General features: G+C 40.7%; 1 protein-coding gene across 1 annotated transcript in view; it reads left to right on the forward strand.

The window, feature by feature from the left end:
- camk1da (calcium/calmodulin-dependent protein kinase 1Da) overlaps window positions 1-26,661 on the forward strand; it is a 59,702-nt gene extending 33,041 nt beyond the window's left edge. Inside the window, exons 4-11 of the mRNA XM_051392793.1 lie at window positions 8,322-8,460; window positions 8,885-9,011; window positions 12,446-12,521; window positions 15,737-15,849; window positions 16,891-16,969; window positions 17,118-17,205; window positions 17,942-18,191; window positions 19,057-26,661. Of these exons, the coding sequence (XP_051248753.1) occupies window positions 8,322-8,460; window positions 8,885-9,011; window positions 12,446-12,521; window positions 15,737-15,849; window positions 16,891-16,969; window positions 17,118-17,205; window positions 17,942-18,191; window positions 19,057-19,181 (997 nt within the window). The 3' untranslated portion in view covers window positions 19,182-26,661. The remainder of the gene's footprint in view (window positions 1-8,321; window positions 8,461-8,884; window positions 9,012-12,445; window positions 12,522-15,736; window positions 15,850-16,890; window positions 16,970-17,117; window positions 17,206-17,941; window positions 18,192-19,056) is intronic.
- Window positions 26,662-27,989: the final 1,328 nt, after the last annotated feature.

Consider the following 27,989-nt stretch of genomic DNA (forward strand, 5'->3'; position numbering starts at 1 on the left):
TAGAGCTGTCGTCAACCGAAAGCCCAGAAAACAGATTAAATCCATAATGCTTTAAAGCAACTTGCTGAACAGCAGTCATTGTGGCAATACGTGGTAATTAAGATATAATGCAGAATGCTAGTACGTACTGTAACAGTAGCACGAGTAGAGAACCATCACAAAGACTCAGTAATGTCAGTTATACAACAATATCTATGTAAAATTAGCTTAAGTTAGCTGAAGTGAAGATAATAAGGCCATAGCAGCAAAACCGTCTGTATAAAATAAAAAAAAAAGGTACAGTTTATTGCTTATTATTAATTCAACGTGTCATTTGTGAGGAAGAATGTGCTCTTCCATCCAAAGTTACTTACAGCCGTTAAAAGAAAACTTTTCTGAGGCTTATTTTTCATCTCCACTTCCTAGCTTATGTCAGCTAGCTAACAAGCTGACATAATAATAATAGATGACTTTCGGGTGAACACAGAGGTAAATAACGTCTGTTCAGCTCTTTTCAGACACTCAGACATTAAATTAAGAAACCCATTCAGCCTTTCTCCGAGCTGAAGTTCCTCCATCTCTCCACTGAGGAGTGTGTTACATCAGCTGAAATCCCTGTGTTGGCCAGACTTCAGTCAGAGGTCTTAAGGTCTGATTAAGCTGTTTACCTACAATGTTAACCTTTCGATTGAGTTTCTGTTGTCGGAATAAACCAGTTAACAGCGCATTTATATTTCCTGGCCGACTGCCCCTGCCCATTTGTTACATTTACTACTGTTGGTTGATAATCCCTATTCAGTCTTATCTCACTGCTAAATAATTTTATGTTCCATGCAGTTAAACTAGTGCTGTCAGTGAAACACAAAAAATGTGCGATTAATTGCGAGTTAACTATGACATTAATGCGATTAATTGTGATTAAATATTGTAATCGTTTGACAGCACGAAGTTAAACATTTTACTATGATTAATTCAGCTCTGGACATCAGGGTTACTAATCGCAGCTTTTTAACTAATTAATTAAAACTGTACATTATTAAAGGGCACCGACCCATAAAGTAGAATACCTCCAGAATCACAGTTGCAGATCTTTTAATTTTATTCAAATTGAACACACGGGATCTGATCACTTTGGATGGAGGTTTTACTGGAATATTGCTTCCTCTCACTGCTGCTCTTACTCTGATTCTGGGCAGCAATAGACTTTATTACAAATACTGCTGGTTAAGTACTTATTTCTGCTATACCCTACAGCACAGGTTTTCAGAGTCAATACATCCTCATCCCTAGAGCTTTTGACTGTACACCTGCTGCTTTATTTTTACTGCTTTCACTGTGTTTTCTTATGCCAATCATTAAAATAGATTCAATTAATTGCTTGTGTAAAGTGTGACACAGACAGTAACAGGAAGGATCCCACCTCTGCTCCTTCATCCTCCTCACATATTTTCTTCTCTCCTCTCTAACACCATCTGGTCTCCTCTCATTGCATAGCTTCCCTTCCTCTCATCTCAACACCTTTTTCCACTGCCATCTCCTCTTGCCTTTCACCTGATCACTTGCATTTTTCCCAGGTACCATCTGTTCATGGAATATGGGTCAGTTTCCATAGTTATAGGGTCAGAGGTAACATCTAGGTAACATAACATTTTAGGGTGACATTGGGAATTGCAGCGCGTGGCATTATCGGCACGAGAGATTCGCTAGGAAGTTTTGAAATGTCACAAAGATAAAATGTGAAGGAGCTGCATTGCTGGGTCAAAGTTACGTGTGAACAACTTAACAACTCATGTTAAAATGAAAATGCTGTTTTATTTTTTTTTATTTCACAGGAAAACAAAACAAAAACAAATTACATTTTAATAATTAAGTCACACACATACTGTACATACATTGCTATGTATGTCATTACTATGTAGATAATGCAATTGTATACATTTGTTACATATACAACAATACTAAGTGAATATTATGGACATTTATCATTACATTGAACATTCAAAACATATTTTTTGTCTTCCATATTAACAATTGATCAGATGTCTGTGTGTGTGTGATGTTGGTTAACACAATGGTGCATTAAGCAGATGAAGATAGAAATATTTCCCTCGGGGGATGGTAGAAATCAAAACTGAGCTAAAAGCAGAGTGAAAAATACGAAAAATGCAAAAGGCCCTATCTAGAGCAAGTGTTTGGATTGTCCGTTTTGGACTACCAGAGAAACATAGAAGAGGACCTGTTCCCTCTGTAGATATAAGCGTCTCATTCTAAGTTAACAAAAACATAACAATTCTTATATTCAGATGGTAAGACACGAATGAAAACATACCTATGAATATTATTTTCCATTTCTGACAATAGAGCCTAAATGTTACACACTGGACCTTTTAACCCTTAACCTGTCTGCCTAATGAGGAGATTTTTAAGATGGCATCATAACGGTTATTTTTTTTACACTTTGGAAAGCTCCCTCTAGAACCACATTAGACATTAAACAACCGTTTTCACAGAGCTCCGCGTGACAAGCAAGCTGAACTTAATGTGTGAAATTGGTGGAATGGCCCTTTAACATTCAACTTCAGGCAACTTTGACTCATTGTACTAATCTAATAAATTCATTGGGTACTTTAATTGTCGGGTGAACCCTTAAGGCCCTGTCGTGAGTTCAGTGTTAGGTTTAAAGGCATGCAAACTTAATGTTTAGAATGCAGTCAAAAGGGACATAATTGCTTTGGCGAAGAGTCCACAAAGTTTCACACTCGTCCCAAACAAGTCTGCCAATAGATCCTCCTAAATGTTCCACACTGGACCTTTACATTTAAATGGTGTAATGCAGCTTTAATAAGCAGTTTTTTTCTGATAGTTTTGACTCATTTGGACAAGCTTTTGGATAATCTAAGAGCATCATCCAGACCCTTCTACATTTGTGATTGGTATAAGTTATATTTTTGTATTTTAGTTGACTAATGCTTTCAGAGTATCTGTTTTAAGATTCTGCGGTTCTTATGTTCAGACAGAGAATCAGAGAAATGCTTCACTGTGAAAAACATGTTAAAATATAGAAGACTCAGTGAGAAAGCATCAGAGGAGAGAGTAGTTCAGTCTCCCTTTTCATCTGGCCTCAGTGCTGCAGGCGGTTCTTCCTTGAGCTGTACACAGGGGCTTCCTCACTGTACGGCTGATCTGCTGAAACATTAAGCATTTAAGTGTCCATCATTTGCTGCAACTGGTGAAAAATTGTTCTCACTAATCACACATTTCCGCAGTGCTTCAGCAAACATGAAAGTTCTGCTGATGATTTTGTACCAATCGCTACTGTAATAAGTAACCTCATTTGTTCTAATTATGTGCATTTATTGAGATGTCAGGGCTTTTTCCCGCTGACAGGAATCTCATTTAGGAACAAGCATTTTTGAATATTTTCTGTGTAATTGTGGCGTGGCAGATCGATGCAGTCTGACAGCCTTTCCTTCGCTCCTGTTCATCACAGCTTGTCTTACGTAACCTCGACCGCAGGGAGGCAATCAGTCCGTGCTGCTATGAAAATCGATGCAACCGAGTGCAACTTGGGTTTTATATTGATGTTGTTCATATTGTGAATTGCATATTAGTAAAAGAACAAATTGGCTTCTAAAAAATCCAGAATAAAGTATTACATAAGTATACAACATCTGACTGTGATGAGGCCGTCATTAATCTTAGACAGGATATGCAGCCAATAAATAGGCAAGTGGTATAATCTTAATTGTTTAGTGTGTTTTTGTTTGTTTGTTTGTTTGTTTTAAACACCTAGTTGTTCATAAATGTTAACCTTTGTTTCTGTGGGTTTCTCCACTGACAGGAAAAGTTTATGGTCAGCACTTTATCTGAAATGGTTGAACTGGTTTTACTAATTACTTTTACTTCATTTATGCAGGTGTGAACCCTTATATTCTGATAGCATCGAATCAACTGCTGAACATGCACCCCAGTCCTCTAACTAGAGAATAGTGGCACATTTTGGAGTTAAAATGTTAATAAGGGTAAACTCTAATATCTCAAGAAATTAAATCAGACAGCCATATCACCCAGTTTGACCTGAGTGAATGTGTCCTCCATTAGCTAGCTACAATGCTAACTACATCGCCAAGTAAATTAGAAGTAATGTACATCCATTTGATTTTCAATTTATGCTCAATTTTCTAGTTTTTTAATTTTGCATTCTTATTTTTTGTATTTTTTTGGCTTTTATTTTCTTTAATTGATAGTGACAATTGAAAATAGACAGGAAAGGGGGGCAGAAAGAGAGGGGATGACACGCAGCAAAGGTTCGAACCCTGGGCCGCTGCAGCAAGGACTCAGCCTTGTCACATGGGGCACCAGCTCTACCATGTGAGCTAACAGGTGACCCATTTTTTTATCATTTCTTAATGTCAAACATTAAATACCTGTCTCCATCTGCATAACTGCATAGACACCAGCGACAAAGATGTAAATAAGCCCAGAAATAACGTTATGTTGTATTTTATTAATATATTAGAATGTTCTCAAACCAAAAATCTGAATCTTTAAGTAATTTCAGTGCTACGTCTATGATCACACTTTACTACTTTGCATAACCTTGTTATGGTAATACATCAATTACAAGGTTCACGATGTTTCCCTCCGTTGAATTCACAATCTGTTTAATGTCTGGAAGGCTGTCAGATAGTCTACAGGTCACTTTTATTATTTCTACACAAATTCAAAGCAAGAACAAATGCCCAAATAAGATCCAATTATTGATCTGTTGCTGAATAGCTGACTAGCTGTGTTAATTAGGTTATGTTTACACAAATTAGAAGTTAGAAGATATAATTAGTGTAATTATAGTGTTTATATTACGGTTTCCACAGAATTGCCTTAATTAGATTTAAGTGTTTGTGTGGACAAACATCAACTGGATCCCAGAAAGCAAACCGGAGGTGTCTTAGAAATTGTAGGGCTTTCCCCCCCTCGATGGCAGCTAATCAGCAGCAGCTCAGGAGCTCCGGTCAGACCTTCGACTCGCCGCTGTGATTATTTAGTCAGGTCGCAAGACTGTAATAGCTCTTCATCTCTGCCACGGTGAACGGCGCGTATCACACATACACACATGCTGGGAAATGAGGCCCGATGTCAGCCGTGATGCACAGCCATCTCCTCCAGAGAGCGATACGACTGCCTGCCTTCTAACAGATCAGCTGTCAGAGAAGAGATGGATGTAGGGATGGTGAAACGGGAAGGAAGGAGGATTGTCGCAATATTTAATATGGGAAAATGTTAATACCTGAAATTCGCCCATTAATAGCTGGAAAACAGATGACTACCCCCGGAAACACCTTCAATAAAGCATCTGAAGATGACTCAAAATGTTAAATGATGAGCCTGGAGGTTTTCATGTCAGCAGTCCTTGTTATTTTTATAGTTTCATTTTAGATTGACTGAAAGTCAATCGAAAATATCATGGAATGAAAACGTCTCTCTTCCTGCTTTAAGTCTCTTAGCATTTACTTATGTCATAATATCCACGACCATTTAATCAATAATTAGGTAGAGGAGGCTAGAGTAAAAGCCTTTTCACTGAAGACATTTTAACATGCTACAGTAAGAAAAGCACAGGTGTAAATGATAGAATTACTGATGGCTTAATTCCATTTAGCTGCTTCAGTTTCAGGGTCTTTGTGCTGTGCAGGCTGTCAGACTGGCATTATTTACTGTCATACGTAGTTGCAGTGGCTAGAAAACCTGCTTAAATTGAGTACAGCTGGCATATGAGGCTGCAGGTATGATGTTGATCTCTTTCAGCTGATCATCAGATAACAGCTGGTGGTGCAGATGTGCTAAACTTTTATTTAGTCTTTTCACAGCTGTAAAGTGTTGGCAGAGGCAGTACCTTTTCTTTTTGGATTTAGCCACGGCAAGCCAAGTGAAATATGTGTTATTTAGTCTGTATTTTTTACGATGCTGTCGGTACACGTTGTATTTTGTTTAGGTGCCGCACAGTGTCGTCGATTCAGGTCGGCATGAGCAGCATGTGCCGCATTCTGTGTTGAATTGAAACCACACCCAACTAGCACAAACAGCCCCTGTGCTGTACTGTATGAATACATTGTCAGGGTGCTGTGACCTTTGACCTCCTTACTATCGGATGTTTTTTCTATCTTCTTATTGTGTATCAAATGTGAAAAGCTGAACGGAGGTCATTGGACCATCCTTCAGCCATGTTTTACTGGCCTCGTGTATGTGTGTGACATTGTGTCAGCTGTGTGTGTTTACCGTGTGTTTGACCTTGTATGTGTATATTTGTGTTTTTCATGCTTGTCTTTATGCGTTCATGTGAATGCTCTTGCTTTAATGTTTTTATCTATGTGTGTATGCGGTCCTGCCCTCGCATCTGTATATCTATGCCTTATGTTTGTGTGTGTGTTTGTGTGTTTGTGTGTTCTTGTGTGGGTGCTCCTGTCTGATTGCCATGGTCTCCTTACGCAAACGCTTATGCAACCATGCAGCCTGGTGGCTGATCTCCCTTTTGCAATGTGCGTGTGCGTGTGTGCGTGTGTGTGTGTGTGTGTGTGTGTGTGTGTGGCTCTTTCTTGTCATTCCCAGACATGACTGCCTCTGAAACCCAACTATTCACTGCCCTCTTTGAAGAGAGAAAGGATTAGCAATTAATTCTGATCTCTTTTTTTCAGAAACTTCATTAGAGTTTAAGTTCCACAGGCTCTAATCTGATCTGTCGCTGTGACGACGCCCCGCGGATACGCCGTGCAACTCTGTGTGTGTGCATACAGGCGTGCGTGTGTTTGCCTTTGTGCATTCTCGTGTGTCTGTGGTGTTGTGTGTTTGTGTGTGTGCACATTTGGTGCCACTTGTGTATATTAGTGCTTGTGTTCAGATGCCTGTGTGTGTGTGTGTGTGTGTGTGTCCTTCATTATGCTTTACAGCATAAACACGCAGTACATGGAGAATACTACAAGGTTGGTTGGTTACTACTACTCCTGCCACTATTACTATTATTATTATTATTATTATTATTATTATTATTATTATTATTATTATTAGTGGAAATATTACAATGACTGCCCCTGTGCTGCTGCTTTGACTACTTACACGCTACTTACTGATGTTGGCACTTTTTGCTACAATTTGTATTGCAGTCATTAACATACAAACATTTAGATGAGATGATATTGTGAGGTGATGGAAGATGTTATCCTCCAGCAGGTGGAGCTATGTGTCTGTACAGCAGACAATGGGCCAGTTTCCATCTGTACATAGTGTATCTATACCTGAACAAGTCATTTCATGTGGTCTGGAGTCATGAAACATTAAACTAAATATTGAAAGAATCTGCCAGCGGGGAGAAATTGCAGATGAATTTGCAGAAGAATGTCTTTAAGTGTTTTTCTTGGGTCAAATGAGAGAATGAGTTTCTTCTTCTTCTTTTTTTCAGCATTGATGGGTTTCATTCTGTCTACACAGAGCTGCACTGCAGATATGTCAGAATATTTTGGCAGGAGCTTTGACTCCTTTTTAAAAGCAGATTATTCATTGAAAATGGACCACAAGTACTAAGTTCATAATTTATCTCTCAAAGAAGTTGCCCAAAACTATTTTTGTCAATATTTTGCTGCTGTGATGATAATGGTATTTAATATATTTCCAAATCCAATATAATTTTTTTAAGATCAGGACATGAAGGAAGTAAAGCTGCACTGAAAATGGGAAATATCCTCATCTTTATAACATACAGAAACACAAAGGCACACACACGTACAATCCTTTAGTTAAAATTAATTTTGCTGCTATTCTAACTGATTTCATACTGATCAATGAATAATCTAGGGATATTTTTGAATTTTGGGAGCTGCATATGGAAACAGACAGAAGTCTTGAAATTTGTAAAAATCCAGTTGGGAATCGGTATGAAAGATGAAAGGAAAGGGTATCCTTTCCAGGGATATAGGAGGATGTATTTTTCAACTTTTATCACATGTTCAAAAATAAACAAGTGTTACAAGGTATGCTAAATGCTGCTGTGTGTGTGTGTGTGTGTGTGTGTGTGTGTGTGTGTGTGTGTGTGTGTGTGTGTGTGTGTGTGTGTGTGTGTGTGTGTGTGTGTGTGTGTGTGTGTGTGTGAGGTAGCACATGGCTCACAGCTTCCCGACACTCTTGGCTTGAAACATCCACAGCTCATAAATTACTAGAAATCTCGACCCAGCAACGCCCCCAAGCCTGTTACGGGTTACTGCTGTGTGTATGTGTGTGTGACAGTGTGTGCATGCATGCCAATGTTTTTTAACAAACATACACTGACACATACATTCCTTTCCACTCTGCAGGGTGTCTGGCGGAGAGCTGTTTGACCGAATCGTGGAAAAAGGTTTCTACACGGAGAAGGATGCGAGTACGCTTATCCGTCAAGTCCTGGATGCTGTGAACTACCTGCACAAGATGGGCATCGTACACAGAGACCTAAAGGTACTGTCACACACACACACACACATACACACACACACACACACACACACACACACACACACACACACACACACACACACACACACACACACACACACTCTCCTCCCACATTTGAAATCCACACGAGTGGTTCGTTCTCACTTGACAACCAATGATTAACTGCAGCAGTAAGGGCAGTGGCTTGACACATGCAGTGCGTTGTGGGTCAGAGTGGCGCGTGCCGGCTGTTGGAAGAGAGGGGATTGGTCAGAGAGACCTCCATTAACCAGCACAGTGTCTGTCACTTTCTTTTACAGTTGCATTTATATTAGCTGCTCAGTTTTTCTTACATTTGACTACAAAATTACCATAAATATAAAAACCTTTGAAAACCACGAAAACACTTGATTCTCTCTCGTTCTTTCTCTCTGTCGCCTTCCTCCAGCCAGAGAACCTGCTGTATTTTAATCCCCAAGACGAGTCGAAGATCATGATCAGCGACTTTGGTCTTTCCAAGATGGAGGGCAGTGGTGACGTCATGTCCACCGCCTGCGGCACGCCGGGATATGTGGGTAAGTTAGTCAGTCGTCCCTGGCCTGCAACAGCCTGTAATGATGGTGGATGTAGAAGACACGCTACTGTTAAAACTGAACCTAAACTAAACTAGCCTAAACTCTGAGCATCGAAGACTGGCTTCCAGTCGGTATTGAAATACTGCCCAGTGGATGTATTATTTAATGTAACCTGTAACTACACAAAATAATGTAGTATGAAACGCTTCTTGGCCTTGGAAGTAACACTAGGTTACAGGGGGGAATTCAGGTGTCATAGCAGCAAACAAAGAATGAAACACAGGTAAGAGTATACTACCAAACCAGGATAATAAGAATGAATACAAATACAAATTCAAATAAAATATGATAAGATACAAAGGACAGCTGGCCCTAGATAGCTGCACTACATCGCTGAGTGAGTGAGAAATGAAACAGATAATAAACTTTATCCAACTTCCAAATGTGGACAAATCCAAAGCTTGACAGACCTGCTGTGCCTAGTTATGGTTGCTAAGCTATGGTTGGATAATCTCTGTTTGGGGGGAGGGGTTTAGCGAAGAGGCAATCGATTTTGTACTCATATCAGTGTCTTGGTTTGGTGATGGAGGTCACACAAGTTTTTATTTCCCATTATGTCACTACGTGTTAGTGTAAATATGAGCTGAGCCGTCTGCAGGCGTCAATCCAGCAGCACACGTGAAAAATTCAAAGAGCGCATGTTGTTTCCATCTGACAACGTGCATCATCTTTGTTCATTCACTGTGATCTGGAGCTGTGTGTGTGTGTGTGTGTGTGTGTGTGTGTGTGTGTGTGTGTGTGTGTGTGTGTGTATGCGTGCACCTTACTAACAAACACACGCTCACCAATCACGCTTATCAGTTCCCGACAGACCAGCCTCCTCTGCTGAGTCAACATGGAGCCGAACAGAACTAGACTGTGCATGCATGCATGTGTGTGTGTGTGCTAATATAGGTGTGTAGGTACGCATGTGTTTCTGTATATTTTAATTTTTTGTGTGTGCGTTTGAGTGCATCTGCTCGTGTGTGTGCATGCATTTCTGTATCTGTGCGTGTGTTGTTATAAGAGACAGATGTTCAGTGTTGACAGCACACACACATTCATGTCAGAACACAAACAGACTGGTTGTTCTAACAAAGAGCGTACAAACTCTCACATAAACAAATCTGTCACAGAAATACAGACAGACAGATACATAAATAACTGTTTAAATTTAGTTTAACTTCTGATTTTGTAGCGCCCCCATCAGGCCAACTCCACTAAATCCAGCTGGAGTTCAGGTTGTGTAACAGTTCAGTGTTTTTAGAAGTTTAGAAATCATATCAGCTGCTCATAAACGGCCTCCTTTCTTTTCCCCCCTATTTTTAAACCTATGAAATTTAATTGAACAAGACTACAGATACTAATGCTTCAGATATGCACATATGGAGATACACAAAAATTGTTTCACCATATGTCATCCATCTATCCCACCCAGCTCATTTTGGGCTTCACCCCCGACCCCAGGTCTCCTCCACCTCCCTCAGAGGTCTGCTTGGCCACAAGGCCTTTCCAATCTAGACAATGTGTGTCTAAATATAACTCAGAATGCAGCAAATGAAAAGCAGACCTACGGTGAGCATGAGTACACGTACTTCATTGACAAAGTTACTTGGTGGGGTAAATAGAGTTCTCCAACAGAAATCAAATGGCTGTGGAACTACGATTGAACAACCTGCTTCAATAGAGATTACATTAAATGAATGATGGCTTGATACCATGAAAATGTTTAGAACACTAGCATTAGATCAGCTATTATACACAATACACCTACAGCTGCTTCACTGCAACAGCCTTCCAGTGACACCTCCTTTATTTTATTCTGTTTACTTTTATTATTAGTTTATTTGACAAGGACAATGCTATTTATCAGCAGAAAAAAAATATTGTAAATGAGCCAGAGTTAGCCTAGAAGGATAATTATATATCCATTGTCTTTGACCAGATGTTAAAAGGACACTCTACAAATATAATACAACAACATATCTTTTAAAATTCATATATTCAACGTGATAAATAGGCACAGGATAAAACACATGGCAGTTAACGTTCACACCTTTGTCAGATTTCTGGTGGGTGATGATTTGTCCTGTGAAGCAGCTGCAGGCACATAATCTATAGAGGAATCAGTCAAAGCGAAACCTACCAAAAGCAAAACAAAGCTCTCTGTTTCCTACAGTTGTCTTCATCTCAGCCAAATCCCAGAAAGCAATCATACATTTAACGAGTAATTGTTAGACATTCAGCCTTTTACGTGATTTTATTGTTTTTGTCCACAATAAAGTGAGACAAACCATCTGAAAGCTCATGAAACATAATGAATAACTGAAGCGCAACTAAAAATAACCGAAACAGAGACTCAGACGTCATCAGCAAGGATGGTGAGGTCCTGCTCATTATTTCACATGTGATTTGTAGAAATACCAAAGCAATGAGTTTTTTAACTTTTAACTTTTTAACTTTTTTAACTGAGAAATTTAACAACAGAAATTGAGCTAAATAGCAGAAAAACACTTCGGATTACTACCATATTTTACACATTTACCCTCTATCAGCATATCTGACCCTAAACTCACTTATTAAAGTCGTGAGCAGCAGGCACAATGACCTCAGTGTGTAAAAATGTCCTCATTCTGAATCCAGCAAAACAAGAACAAACACACACACCTTCACAATGAGTCAGGGTAGACCTATAAACAAAACTAAGCTCTCTGATTCAGCACATGTGTGCAAAGTTTATATTCGGCCCCAGATATGAGTTGTATTTCTTCATCTCTTGCTGCGTGTCTGTGTATGTGTGCCAAACCTATTTCGGTCCAACCTCGTGTGTGTATGTGTGGGGTGATGTTATGGTGAGCTCACTGTCATCAGTAATTTGCTCTGTCCGAGGCTCGATGATGAGCTGGAGAGTAAGGTCAGGCCAGGCGAGGATAACGGCAGAGGAACGGAAACTGCACAAATACGTCTGATTTTACAAAACAGCAGTTAGCTTAATGTTAAACAATGTTAAATCGTGACATCATTGCTTTGTTTGGGTTATTGTTTTGCCTTGCCTTTTTTTTTTTTGTCATGGCAGGTACGACTTGTTGGAGCCGTGAGAACCAGTACCTCCTGCAGAAACTTTCCCACCGTTAACCAAACTGACATGTGATTTTAATTTGGACAGACATAGAGAGTCTGCATATTTTCTGTTTTTCAGGCTCATAAAACAGCTGCATTTTCATGTAAAACTCTAACGGCACTTTTAACTGGACCTCAAGCTGAAGAAAGTAGTGTGCTACCAAAAATAACAATCCGGATTTAAGCTACGTTAAACGCCAGGCTACTGCAAAATGGAAAATGTCGCATAGCCAGAACAAGTAGCCAAGGTTAATCAATTTTTCTTACGCTTTCAGCTCCAGAGGTTCTTGCCCAGAAGCCGTACAGTAAGGCAGTGGACTGCTGGTCCATTGGAGTGATCGCCTACATCCTGTAAGTACCAACTGGTCCTCTTTATATCCCATCACACTGGACAGCCTGACTGACACCACCACTCTCTCACTTGGTGTCAGATTACATGAGTTTCCCTCCAGGAACCACAATTTGAAACACCTTCTGTCGGATAATCAAGTTGGCTTTGGACTTCACTGCTGTGACAAGTTAGGTGAATAAATCTTATTGACTCGACTTGGGCTTTATTTTGCCGCAAGACTCGACTCATTTGACTGACAATGATAAGTCTGCTGTGTGTGAAAAGGGCCGTAGCAGTCTTATTAGCCAGAACAAGTGGAAACACCTGTGTGGTTGTGCAAGGCCTTTAAAGACTACAGTTGAGTTGTGAAAGCAAACTCCTAAGACTTGAAAGCATAAAAGGTGATGAGTTTTGACTGATGTCTTTAGTATTTGCTAAAAAGCCACAGTCTATTGAATGAATGCCTTTCCAGTCCCCATGGAAGTATTACTGCTGTTGCAGATGTAGGCTATGAGAAATGAATCTTTTTCTTCACTTTCACTTTGTTTACATTTGTGAATCTTGTAAAAACACAGGTAAATGATATTTTAACTCCACAGACTTCAGACTTCACAATCAATTGAAAACAGCTCTGCCTTCTTCTCCATGTATGAATCTGTAACAGCGTATCTATCTATTGAAAATAAGAGTCAGACACACACATGACTCAGAGTGACTCACCTCCAGCTAAGCTTCTACACACACAAAACCACTGGCTGTGTTGTGATGTATTACAAACTCATTAATGACACTTAAAACCGCCTTCACATTCTTTTCATTAATCTATTTAGTATTAGTTTGTCATTCACTAGAAACTGCAGTAACAGTTAGAAATGCTAGTTTATGCTAATGCATGCATGGTGGCGGGTGCCCTTAAAGGTCATATAGCACTGCTCCGGAGCTAAACTTAACACACTGGGACCTTGGTCCCGCGTGTGTGCGTGTATTTGTTTTTCCTGTGTGTGTGTGTGTGTGTGTGTGTGTGTGTGTGTGTGTGTGTGTGTGTGTGTGTGTGTGTGTGTGTGCGTTGATGATGTTGCTTGTGTGCCGTCATCAGAGCCAGATGGAGCTCTGCTGAATGGCCTTGTATGGACATAGAGCTGCAGGCTAGACTTCTTTTAATCTGCTTTTTGGTTTTCTTCTGCCACGTCACCCCCACCTCTTACCATCACACACACTTTCATTTGTGTGTATGTGTGTGTGTGTGTGTGTACATGTTTGAGTGCATGTGAACAAGATCTGTGTGCTCAGCTTACTGTTATGTGCAGAAGGTTGTTTTAGAGTGTGTGCATCTTTTTGGGCCCCTGTGTGTGTGTGTGTGTGTGTGTGTGTGTGTGTGTGTGTGTGTGTGTGTGTGTGTGTGTGTGTGTGTGTGTGTGTGTGTGTGTGTTTCTTTAGAGCATAGCCACTAACATGCATACAATGCTGCCTACAGTCATTGCTTTAATTGTTTGAAGGTGTGTGTGTTTCTCCATCTATATCTCTGTTTGTGTGTGTGTGTGTGTGTGTGTGTGTGTGTGTGTTCCACCTCACATAGACATAATGATCTTGAGCGTGAGGTCAGATCAGGGGTCAGAGGTCAGCAGCAGGCTAATGGGATGCAGAGCGTGTGAGGTGGCAGAGAGGAAGAAATTTCACGGGTCTAACGTGTCTGTGATGGGATTATGATGAGTGAAAGTCTCCCTCTCTCACTGTCTCTCTGTCCCGTTGTTTTCCGATCTTATACATTAGTTTGTTAGTGTGTGTCACTCTGTGTGTGTGTGTGTGTGTGTGTGTGTGTGTGTGTGTGTGTGTGTGTGTGTGTGTGTGTGTGTGTGTGTTTTATATGCCTGTAAACCACATGTTAAATTAAGAATTTTGTATAAAAGTGAGTTAAATTTGGTTTTGGTGCTGCTGCCACCATCTCAGTGGAGAAAGTTTGTGTGTGTGTGTGTTTGAAAGAGAGAGAGAGAGAGGGAGAGAGGCTCCCCACTAGCAATTAGCACAATTAGCGTTGGGATTCAGACCTTGTTAGCTTTTAGCTGCTGCTCAGGTGGAAAGATCACATCAGGTAATCAGCCATGATAATCATCTGGGATTCTAAGTGTGTGTGTGTGTGTGTATGTGTATTTGTGAGTATGTGTATTAGTGTGTATGTGTATTTGTGAGTATGTGTGTGTGTGTGTGTGTGTGTGTGTGTGTGTGTGTGTGTGTGTGTGTGTGTGTGTGTGTGTGTTCAGTGGGATGGATGGTGAGCGACAGCTGAGTCTCCAACCAAACGTGAAAGCAGAAAAACAAAAGGGAAGCATCTCTTCACACCAGGCAGGACCCAACTTTCTTCCTGGTGTGTTATGTATGTGTGTGTGTGTGTGTGTGTGTGTGTGTGTGTGTGTGTGTGTGTGTGTGTGTGTGTGAGAGTGTTCGATGGAGTGGAGGATTAGCTGAGTGACAGGTGGGTCTTTAACCAAATGAGGAACCAGAAAAACAAACGGAAAGCCTTTCTTTCCTCTCGGCAGGTAGAATCTTTCTTCCTTTCTTCCTGGTGTGCTTTTCTTTTATTCTTCTGTGTGTGTGTGTGTGTGTGTGTGTGTGTGTGTGTGTGTGTGTGTGTGTGTGTGTATCGATGGAGAACGGCATTTTAATGAGTTTTTATGAAAATCTCTTGGTGCATTCAGAACTTTTGTAATGAGGTTCAGATGATGTTTTTGGTTGAGCAGCAGCTCTGCTGTTGGTTCAGTTGGCTCATTATGGAGAATCAGACTGGAGCTTCAGTTACACTGGGAACCAGTAATCTCATGTTAACCTGATTAAGGTGATACAGCCACTACGGCCACGACTACGAGTAAAGGGGCTGTCACATTAACCACTGCTGTGACCAAAATCACTTTGTCCCCTGCTATTAATACTTACACAGTTAAAAGAGACCCCTGACATCCAGAGCAGGGCTTTATGGTTGTAATTCAAATTCAAATTCAAAATCAGAATATTTGCCTGATATTGACATAAATCACAATATTTTGTCTGTGCTAAATATCTTTAAATTGTCTGAATCAATTAGAAAATAAATGGCAATATATACTGAGTTATACTACTTATACTGAGATATACTAATACTGAGTTATGTATAAATCAATCAATGACTGAATAAGACTAAATGAATGAGTTAATCAATGAATCACAGAATGAATGGTTGACTGAGTGAACCCCTTGTCTGCAGGCTGTGTGGTTACCCTCCGTTCTACGACGAAAACGACTCCAAGCTGTTCGAACAGATCCTGAAAGCCGACTACGAGTTTGACGCACCATACTGGGACGACATATCCGACTCAGGTGAGCCTTCATCTTCCTCCTCTTCTCCCTGCTTCCTTGACCATTTTCCCTTCCTCCTCCTCTGTCCACCATGTGGCACATATGGACCACACACCACCTCTCCATCACGGCCTCTGACATCATCTGCCTGGAATTAATGTATTTGTGTGTGTGTGTGTGTGTGTGTGTGTGTGTGTGTGTGTGTGTGTGTGTGTGTGTGTGTGTGTGTGTGTGTGTGTGTGTGTGTGTGTGTGTGTGTGTGTGTGTGTGTGTGTGTGTGTGTGTGTGGCCACCACAGCTATGTGCAAAGCCTGGCAGTAAAACCAGCATAGTGTTGGTAAGCTGGGAACCTGGTTGTGTTGACTCCAGTCGTGTGTGTGTGTGTGGATGGGGATAAAATAGCATTTATGTGCTGTCAGGTAAAGCCTTGTGTTTCCAACAGTGTCAGGTTTCCTCTTGAAGCAAATACAGCAGATGGAGCTCAAATGGAAATCATCCAAACCAGAGTTTGGTGGGTTTTGCCAGACAAGGGGTAGCTGCATTTTGCAGATTTCTGCTATTTTGTATGACCCTCATGAATCCTGTTTCTGGATGACTTTATTTTTCACCTCAACTGAAGAAGCAGCTTAGTGGCGATACTTTTCAACCCCTGTAACCCTTTGAAACCCAACACATTAACATATTGTTGTCAAACTAATATCAAGACGGTTCACTCCACTCAGGATGGATTCATTTTTGAATTTTGGTAATCCCTTACCTTTTCATCTAGTACGATCATCAGGTCAAATTTTTGATTTGTCCGTACCATCAGCCCCAGGTTTTGGGGGAAGATTATAGATGTGAGGTTTTCAGCAGACAAAAGATGGCACTCCATGCTGTTGAATATTCGCACAAATTCAAAATGACTGAAATGCCAGAGATTATCAATGTTTTTGTGTCACAAATGTCTGTTTGAATCATATTACCCCAAGAGTTCTCAAAATGCTCTTTAAAGTTGACGTGGTGTTTTTGTCTAAAGTTATTGATGTTTTATGGCCTTCTGATGATTTTTTCTCCTGCCAGCCAAGGATTTCATCGGCAATCTGATGGAAAAAGATCCAGCCAAGCGTTTTACCTGTGACCAGGCACTCAGACACCCCTGGTGAGTAACACACACACACACACACATAGAATGTCATACACCAGCTAACAAAAAGGCATAAAATCAATACGGATATTGACTTACAGTCAGAAGTGTTAACAGAGAATTTGTGCGTGTGTGTGTGTGTGTTTGTGTGTGTGTATATCAGGATCGCCGGTGATACAGCACTCTGCAAGAACATCCATGAGTCAGTCAGCCGACAGATCAGAAAGAACTTCGCTAAGAGCAAATGGAGGGTAAATGTTGTTTACTGCAGTTTATTCTTTTTGGCTTTACTGCAGCAGACTTTAGTATTACTCCATTACAACTCCTCAAACAATTGTAAGTGGTTTTAAAAGATGAATCACTCTGTAAAACCTGGCCCGCCATATGGTTAACCTTCATCATCTACTTTGCTACTAAAGCCCTTGGAGGAAGAGAGAGACTTGAAACAAATTCCACTTTTTTTAAGAACTGCTCATCACACAGTACACCACTTTCAGCTCTGGGTGTTAATAGTACATCCAGCTTGTGTAATATTTGAAGCTCAGATGTTTTTAATGGAAGATAAACTGCAACAGAAGACCATATCGTGGTATTTTTGAACTAGTGCCAGTTCATTGAAAGCAGATTCTGGTCTGTAACTTCAAAGCCACTATGAAATGAAAAATTGCTTTTTTGATCTTTTTCAGTGACATCATATTTAAAAATCCCCAATATAATCTCACTCGTCAAACACTACACTGATAATGTGGCGAACCAATGGGTAGAAATAAAACCCTTTAATGAATAAAAACATCTCAGATTTTTGAACCGTTCTGCTGCTGCTTTGCTCCTCTCCATGATTCATTTTGTTTACACCACTCGCTGTTATGTCACACCAAAACATCCTGTTTTAACAGGAGACATAAAATATAGAAGATGCTATTAAAATGCAGTTTATGAGAGCTCTCTCTTTCTATTTATTTATTCCTATTTCCTTCCTCTCTCCAGCAAGCGTTCAATGCCACCGCCGTGGTTCGGCACATGAGGCGGCTGCAGCTTGGCAGCAGCATGGGGAGCAGCATGGACGCTTCCAATCCGCTGACCAGGCCTAGCCAGACGCAGAAGCCGGGCCAGGCGGGCCAGAACCAGCCAGTTCAGAGCCAAAACACTGGCCAGGCGGCGCAGAGCCAGAGCACCAACGCGGCCGCCAGCAAAACCTCTTCCATAGACAACAACGTAGCGGCTCCTCGCAAGGAATGTGAGTATGAGTCAGAAGTATCAGTAGCACCATAAAGTCAAGATAACATATGTGTATTACAAAAGTTAAAGAGTTGATCATTTGCTAAATCAAACCGTGATTGTCCAATCCTAGCTTAGCAACCACAACTAGCCACAGCAGTCCTGTCATTTGGATTTCTCCACAAGCTCAAGAGGTGTACAGCCCTATCGGTTAAAAAAAACCCCACTTTTCATGATAACACATCCAGTGTGTAGTGTTTCTCTGAGAAACTGAAATCTGAGATAGTGTTGCTAACATCGGCTGGTCCTCATCCTAAAAGCCTTTTCTCTTATAGCATTAAAAGTGACAAAATGCATTCTGTTTGAAAACATAAATAGCAAAGCAAAAACCTTTTTTTAAGTTTTTAAGCTAAGCAGCAAAAACAGTGTTAGGTTAGAATGAAATGACCGTGTAATCTTACATTTTTCCTTGTCATACTAATACTAGAACTAACTGGCTCTACACTGCAATACAGGAACAATGCCATATGTATCATTTTTTGCCGGGGATTTGTTAGCTTTATTCTTTTAGCATATCATGTACGTCGCCGTCAAGGGCATATTTTAGACCCCTTTTACAAGACTCTCATTTCAGAATGAATCAGCTTGAAACTCAGCCACAGACAGCATTTTCAACCAATTTATGAAGTTAACATTAGGTTGATTAGATGGTTACAGTCAATAAAGTCAAAAATCAGTGATCACCGGCTAAAAATGTGAAGCCTGCTTTTGTCTACCTCTGTCTAAAATTCCCCATTGTTTCAAAATGACTTAGAATTTGGAGCTTATATTGTTATAAATATATATATATGGTGCTCATACATCTGTCGACTCTTCCCTCTCAGGTGTAACTGCGCCGGTCACACCCTGCAGTCTGGCGTCTGCCGCTTCTTCCCCCGCCACAGGGGCAGAGCTGAACCGGCCACATCCCTCAGCCGTTCCAGCCCCGGTGCTCACGGAGACCAAGTGACGCCAGGTCCCGCGGGGAACCAGCTGGGAGGCCACAGCGCTGTGAGGCAGAGAGACGGAAAGAGAAGACGACAGGAGAGGAAGAGTATCCCCCCTCCCCCCCCCCGCCCTCTTCTTCTTCCCTCCCTCTCCTCACTCGATTCCACTTGGAAGCGCCGCCCAGACAGTTCCCCGCCCTGCTCCCAGGGGAGCAGAGGACTTTACCTCCACCCCACCGATACAAGCCACACAGCGCCATACTGTATGCCCACCACCTACCCACCAGGACGCCGTGTAGGATTCGTCCTGCCACAGCAACAGCACGGCCTCTGACTCTCATTGAGGATGTTTGTATGGCCGGCTGCGATTGGTTGCTGTTTAATGATAAGTGGGTGTCGACTGTTGCAAGCTTGAACATTGATTGGTGGTTCACAGTGTGGCCGGTGGTATCGTATTATTCAATGTCAGTCAACATCAACTTCCCTCTTGAATCTGGTCTTTCCTGCGCCACTCTATTTCGCTTTTTTCCAAATTAGGTTTGACTGTTGGCAACTGGATTGTTTTATTTTTTATTATTACTGTTCATTTTAAAGGTGGTATGTGTAACTTTTAAAAAGCTAACTGTCAAATTGATAGTGCTACTTTGGTATAATTACTGTAAATAAATAAGACCACAGCCAAGATGACTGGTCACCTCTACCTCACACTAATTAACAGCTAATAATTGTGCAAGCGTTGGCTCCACATTTGAAACCCCATTGCAGATAACCTCTTTGTTTACTCTTGGTTCCACCATGACCACAGTCTCTGAATGCTTTGGCTCTGTTTGCTCTGGAAGAACAGCACCCTCTTCCTGTTACGTGCCATAAAGCAATCCAGCAGATTTCCCTCCAAATCTGACCTGGTGCGTTAAAGCAGAGTAGAGGCTGATAGGTCTTCTTACAATGACCTGATTTGTTTACACTAATTTTACTAATGTAGCAAACTAATATGACAGTGATTTATTCTTGTTAAAACTGTACGTATAGCACCTTTAAGAAATGTTACATGTCCTTATGGGCTTGTTTGTTTGTTTGTGCTTTAAGAAGTGCTTTAAAAGTACCATACGACTGTTGAGATATGAAAACATGAGTAAGCGCTTTATGTATTTTGCACAGAGAGGGTCAGATATGTTGTCAGACACATATTAGCCGCCATCCACTTACGTTTATCAGAAAGTAGAGATTGTGATTCTTTATAGAAAAAAATAACCCAGAGTGGATGTCAGAGTATTGTACAACTTGTTTATTGTCTGAAAGATTCTGATTGGTTTATTATTTTCTTACTTTATAAGACTTTTATAACAATCACCCTTTAAGGGACACACATACAGGTTACTATGAAACATGCAGCAGGTTTAGGATAGGATACGATAGGATAGGTAGCGGTATTTACTGGAAAACTGCCTCCAGTTCAGAATATTAGAGATTTCATGATAGCTTCCCCATTGATTTCCCAAACTAAGCAGCCACAAGCAGTGCAGTGCCGTTTCAAGGTTACAAACCATCTCTGAGATATTTAACTGCCTCCCACATGGATCCTCAGAGTATTCGGCCTGTCTGGAGGCAAAATCCAAGACAGCAGAAGCTTCTGCCTGCCGCTGTTCTTCCCCCTCTAAAGAAGCCATGATCTCACCTTCTTGCATCGTCAAGCTGCGCCCAGTTCAGAAGTGCTCAGGGAAAACTACAGCTGCACTGTGAGCTGGCAAATACCGATTTCCTGATTGAGGTTTTTCTGTCAGTGTTTTTGGTCCAGGTGTAGAGGCATAACAGTTAATGATCCAGGGCTTAAGATGTTAGTGGTGTCCTTAGTGCAGTGTTGTACAGACTTGTGACTTGGATACTGAAGACTCAGACTTAGGTTCAGACTATTCCACCAAGGACTCCAAGATGTATTGGACTTGATCTTCTTACACAGCATGCACAACTCTGTTTTGGCTATTATGTTTTGTTGATGCAATCCCCAAGCCTGGAACAGTGGTTATTGATGGAACTGCCCAAATGACATGGAGGATAGATTAGCTTTGCTGAATCCAGACATCCCAGCCTTTATGACCCAACAGCAGACAGTGACCATAATGTGTAGCTTTCTTCTCTCAATTAGTGAAATAGTCCATCAAGTGTTAATTTGAACATGAGTAGCAAAGCCAAATTATATTTTTTTACAACCCTACTTCCACTTGTACTGAGGGTTTGGTTTTAACCAAGTGTGAACCTATTACCTATACTGGTTTGTGGAGTACCGTTTTGAAGCAGTTTGTCTGAGCCAGCGGAGGTGACGTACTGCTAGTTGAGCTGCTCTCATTGGCTGCACAGTTTTGACTCGTCCGTAGCAGGAAACGATGGCGGCTCGCCTGGTCACACACAATCTCGTTTCTGCAGTAACAGAATCTTGCTTCGTGTTTGATCAGCACTGCCTAGATTGACAGTTACACCGAGACTTACTGAGAATGATTTGTCAGTCACAAGGTAGCCATGCCCAAAAGCATACGTGGCTTTATCGTCTATTTTACTCAAAAATGGACCATCATTTACTAAATGAACATCATGCTGTATGGAAGAAAACTTGAAACTAGAGATTGAGACCATTAACTCATTAGGAAACTGTTTACTGAGCTAATAAATCAAGTCAGAAGTCAGATCATTTCTCCATAAGACTGCATGGTATTATAATTTATTGCAGCCAATGGAGCTCCCCCTGCTGGCCATTACATATAATGCAGGTTTAAGACAATTCCCCGCTGACTTCACTTGGACAGACCCAGAAGCTCTGTCCATTATATATACTGTCAGTGTATCGGTGATCCGATGGCCAGCGCACCAATGGCTACAAGGGGACGCCAATACTGTCTGTCTGCATCCATTTGAATGACAGACTTCTGATGCTTTTTCTCTCTAAACGCAACTCAGAAGTTGCACCCGATCACCTGGTTGGTTGACATTACTGGCCAACTTGTAGAAAATGTATCTGACAACACAGAACTTCAGTGATGTCACCGTCCGAGTGGGACAACAGATCAGTTTTGGACAATTTCGAGGCGTCATTTAAAAGAAGATGGCATGACTGTCCACAGCTTGGAGTTCCTTTTTTATTCTGAGTTTATACGACAACCTGACTTTGGTTTAATTTGTTCTTAATGGAACTCAGACTTTACTTAAATGTCACCTTCTCTTGACTCTGACATGACTACAGTAGCTTAGATGGTGTCGCTGGTTGTAATGGCCTTTTAGACATAACTCAGTTAGCGGAACTGTACTATGTTGGGCGCTCACTCACACATATCAGATTGCCATGTGTTTATCAGATGCAATTCTACTGTTCCCTTTATTGTGAATCGTAGCCAAAGACTAGTGCTAAGTACGAAGACAATTTGGTTCATTCCTACTTGATGAATTGGAACTAGTCAGATATGAAGCTGTTTGAGACACAAGTGAACTAAAACTAAGGGCTGAACTCCAGCTGCAAATTAATCTGGAGAGAAATTTATTGACCTTTGATCTCTTCCTAATCTGTTGCCATTTACCTTTTTTTTAATTATCTACACAGAGTGGTGCTGAAAAGTATCTGCAAATTATTCACAGTACGTGTTTTAATCTGTACAGCATGTCAGAAGAGTGTGAGACTACAGCTGGATGAAAGTCAAAGTAGGGTAAAAAGAAACGCAGTAAATCAACTCTCACCCAAGCTTTCTGGAATTCACTTTTGGCTTGCTGCGTCGTTGGGTACATTGAGCTGCACCTATTTGGCACTGAAGTTGACTAAAACAAACCATGACAAGACATTCGTGAATGATATATTCTCTGTTCTTCAACAGCAGCACCTCCTTCCTTCAGTAAGCTCTGATAGGACAATTCCAGTGTGTTTGGATTTCCCACTGTTCCCTAACCAATAATGTGCTAACCGCCCTCTTAATACTACCCTACCCCATCTTTAGCTCTCAGCCCCAGCCCATTGGCCCCTGCTAAAGATGTAAATCTTTAAAACTGAGTCACAAAGATATCTTTTTTTTTTTTAAAGGCTCAGTAATTTCCTAAAACAGCTGGGCACTGTAGTTTTTAGCAAACGTTACTCTAACAGGAGTAAAAGTGGATTCTTCGGGGGCTATTTTCATGCATATTGGTTGCACTAATGAGTGTTTTCAGTAGCATGACAGAATATGTGGTGACTCAAAATAAACTACAGTGCCTGTGTTCATGGAAATGAAGTAAGATGGTAACCAGTGCAACAGTGTGGCTTATTGTTTTAATCATTCATGGACAACAGTGAAGCTCTATGGCACAGAGGAGGAAGATATGTCCAGCAGTAGTTGCTGGTAACATCTTGGCCACAGACAGAGGCAGAAAGACAGCTATTGGTTGGAAGTTTTACTTTAAAACTTCAGTTTTTGCTTTGTTAGCAAGCAGAAATACCTATTTACTGTCCTTGAATGTACACATCAATATGACATGTAAATCTACAACTTGGTATTCTGGCTGTAAACTGTCATTCAGAGTGATTGATTGATTCCCCTCCCCCAGAAAAAAAACCCTCTAATCACGCTGGAATTGTCCAGAAAGGAACACCTTGTTCCACTGAACTCATATATATGGGCTCCAACACACAGGCCAGATTTACTGCACTGTTGGTCAAATACTTAAACATAAATTGTCAAACGGTTGTTGATCTGAAAACATTGCAGCTACTTTACGCATGTTGCCCTAGCAACTAATCCACTCATAGAGTTTTAGTTCAATAATTTTGGTAGAATTAGGTGTGTAAGAAAAAGCCAGTTGGCTTGATTTATGTTGTTATTATAAATGTGCAGTCATAGAGAAAGCTAACTTTTATAGTGTTTCTTACTGATTTACAACACCCCATGTGTCTCCTACTGCATGACTACACAGTTCACCTTTCACAAGTATATATTAATTCTGACTTTTTTACAGCAGGGTTTTGTGTGTTACATCTCTACTAACCAAACTATAAAGTCAATCCATGTATTTATCCATATGTTACTGAGGGGAACTTTTAACCATGCAAGGGCTTTATTCCAATGATCACCTTAATCTTATTATTCACTGTAACCATGTATACATACCCATTGATTGCTATGCATTTTTTAAACATTTTTAAGTGTGTCGTCTATGCTTTTTCTTGGAAGGAAACAAAGGAAACAACATCAGCACCTATAGTTTAAAAAAAAAAAAAAAGATTTAGCTCTGGGGAATAAATAAGTGGAAGACACTGAATCCCTGTCACTTAACTATTAACTGTTATTATTATTATTATTGAATGAGCTACATTGTAAAAGTGTAAATGTACCGGGTTTTTCTCTGGTTAATGAATCAGCAGCCAACACTATATGTTTCATTAAATGTGATGTCGTCCACTTGAGTCTGGACGTTTGGGTTTACGAATGTATTGTGAGGCAGGCAGAGGGTTCGGGGTTCATGCTGCTCAGTGGTTTTATGTCTGTTGTTTAAAAAAAAAAAAAAAGTTTTCTGAATGCCTCTTTCCATGTTAAAGATGCTACTGTAAATAGATTGTGAATATGAATGATCATTTTCAAGATAATATCTACAAATGTTTTGCTGTTCAGGCATGTGAGAGTGAGTGAGTGAGCGAGTGAGTGTGTGTCGAGGGAAGTTGATTGTATTCTCTATGGAATGTTTAATGTAAAAGAAAAAAAAAGCTAAAATCCCCTTTACTCCCTCCTGCTTTCATATACAGTCGGGCACTGTGTGATTGAGCTACACAGCGCGGGTTAATGCCATCCAGTGTTCCACCACCACTTCAGTGTCAGTCCAAACTAAAAGTGAAAGCATCGTTTACTGAACTCAGGCTTACGTTTTTGCCATTCTAAAGGAAGAAATCCAAAGCTGTGACCGACTCAGAAACACACTGTTAAGAACGAGGGGCCGGCTGCGACCCACTCTCGTCCGCCCTTTGCCCTTCGAGCTCACACTCCTCTGACCTTTTTCTTTTTTCTTTTTTTTAACGAAGAAGTGCATCGGCACAAAAGATGAAAACACAAGCATGTCGAAAAAAAGTGCTTCAAGGATTCAACTTCACCATGAGTGTTTGCATAATCTTATATGCCCTTGTATGATGTAAGTATCTCTGTATTATGTAAAGACGTACACAGGTTGAGATGCCTGAGGTTTATTCGGCAGCAGATTAGAGTTTCAGTCCTACAAACGCTTTCGAGAGGCAGAAATAATCCACCAAACTGGCATTTATTAAGAGAACTGGAGACCATCTTCCAACATGGTTCCCTTCAATGAAAGCTGGTCTAATGCTGCTGATTCCCTGCATACATTGGCCTGATAATAATTTACTGATATGGATGTTAAAGAGTTTTTTTTTTATTTTTTTTGTACACAAATCAGCGCAAACTGTGTTGATACAAAAAGTTATTTAGGGATTTTTGTGGCTCTCAGAGTGAAATTGAATCATTGTTTTCTAGAGTTTTGCACCAATTTATTATGGGTTGATTTTCTTTCAAAGTAAAGTTATCTGGGGCCTTGGACAAATGTGGCAAAAACTCTTTAATTTATTTGCTTTCTCGTTCATTGATGACCTTGACATTTATTACATTAGCTGACCTAGTTAGCAATAGCCTCATATGGCGAGTTAGAAATTGACTGAATGAATAGGCTAAGTAGCTAACTCAGATAGCTTTTTATGGAGTATTATTTCTTGAAAAGCTACAGGCCAGGCTTGTTGCTAACTCTGCTTCCATGGAGGTCAAGTCCATGTAGCTAATGGCTATTTTATTTATTTAAGCTACTTTAGCAGTTAGCGTGGATGTCATACTTAATTTTACAAGAGAATATATTTACTATATCTTCTTCTGACTATATCTGATCATCTTTAATGTACTTATATGTAATTAAGTGTTTTTAAAAATCAACTGTTGCCAAATGCTTTAGGAGCCACGATATTAGCATTGCTAGATTTTGGTTAGCACCAAAGCTGCCTTGCTAGCAGCTGTTAGCTTCAGTCTAGCTAACGTTAAAAAAAGCCTCCTTAACCTCTGCCCTTAAGATGTAACTCAACCAATGAGAGCAGCTCTGCCTCTCAGAATGTGTTTGTAGGGCCAAAACTGTACACAAGCTGCTTTTTGGGCCCCGGTGTGTCTCCCTGTGGGCGTCCTCGTCCACAGCCTGCTGAGTTAGCGGGCTGTATTGTATTTACTCTCTGCATGTGACCACAACAAACTCCCATCCCGTGCACCGTTGTCACACACACCGACGACACACTCATGTCTCAGAGCGGGCACTGCCTGCCGCACTTGTTGTGCTGTGGTGGTGATGATGATGATGATGATGATGATGATGACGACTTTCTGTTAATGGGGCTTGTATATCAGATGCCTTCGACAATCATGTGCACATATCAGAGTTACCATGACGACACAGGCCAGAGCGACTGATTGTGTTTCGTTTGTCTTTCTCCTGGAATAAATTCCCGAATGATCGTAATATGAGTCTTTACTCGTGGGTTTTTTCTGTGTGTGTGTATGTATGTTTGTTTAGAATTAGGACTACATTTCCTACAAATGTAAACCCACGTGTGTGTTTGTGTGTGTTTTGCACTCAGTATTTCAACACGCACAGGCTCCATGCATGCGGATATAAAGCAGACACCAGACACTCTTTACCACTCTGGCCAGCATTTAGCCAACATATCCGCTGTACAGCAGATGTTTAGCAGACAGAAGACAGATGTTGCAAACACACAAGGCATTAAAAACACATTGTCTACAGATGTTACCTCCTCGTATAGTATGTTCAGCCTGAACACATTCTCCTTAGGTTTACACTGCAGTAACCACACTGACATGATAGTGCAGTTGCAGCAAAGGGTTCAGTAAGAGTTCAGATAAAAACATGTTTACAGTCTTGGGAAAAAAACAAAAAACTAAAGAGACCTCTCAGCATTTTTGCAATATCAGTGTTTTTCTGTGATAGCAGTTTCCAAACTTGAGAGTCTTCACAGCTGCCCAGCACCAGTGTGGATGATTCATTTTAAGTAGGTATTGATAAGGTATTGGCTCAAATAAGCAAACCCATAAATGGTTAATGGTACTTTTGTTTTGAAAATCAACATGTGACTTATTTGTATATGTGAAATACCTTCCTCCTACATGAACTGTCTGTAGTTGAATAGGGCCGGCCTACGCTAACGTATTTTATCATAATTATGTCATAATGGTGGTACTTCAAGAGCCTAATATTTTCTGAGATGCAAAAAGTTTGAGAAACACTGCTGTAATTCTACCCAACAGCAAACCACAACTTTTTCACTTCTCCTCCATCTTGATGTATTTGTTGCTTGGTGGGATTCCCAACAATGGTGATCAGCTTTTGCTCAACTTTGTGTTTCTTGCTTGACTTTCTGCATTTGTGCCATATTTTAATGTCACTCTGAACACACAAACTTATGATAGAAGAAAACAATTAGTGGGAGGTATTGTATCAACATAGGACAGAAAAGCTGCGGGCTGCATCCTGTCCTTCCCCTGTCTACACTGTAGTCTATAAACTGACACCCTGAAGTAAACTTTTAAATTATCCTCAAATGAAGTGGCTCACTGTAGCCTGAGATGATATTGAGTTTTCCCCGCTGAGCCGCGTTAGCCTGAAGGTTTGTGTTTGCTCTTCACAGATAAGTTGTGTTAATATTGCTCGTCTATTAGCAGAGTTTGGCCCAGTGGAGCTTCCTGTGGTTCAAGTCATCACACTTCCTCTGCTTTTCCCTCCATCTCAGTTGGAGATTTTCCTCCCGACTGTCTGTCTATCTCTGTTTA

Source organism: Dicentrarchus labrax, unplaced genomic scaffold, assembly GCF_905237075.1.
Source record: "Dicentrarchus labrax unplaced genomic scaffold, dlabrax2021, whole genome shotgun sequence".
NCBI classification, from domain to species: Eukaryota; Metazoa; Chordata; class Actinopteri; family Moronidae; genus Dicentrarchus; species Dicentrarchus labrax.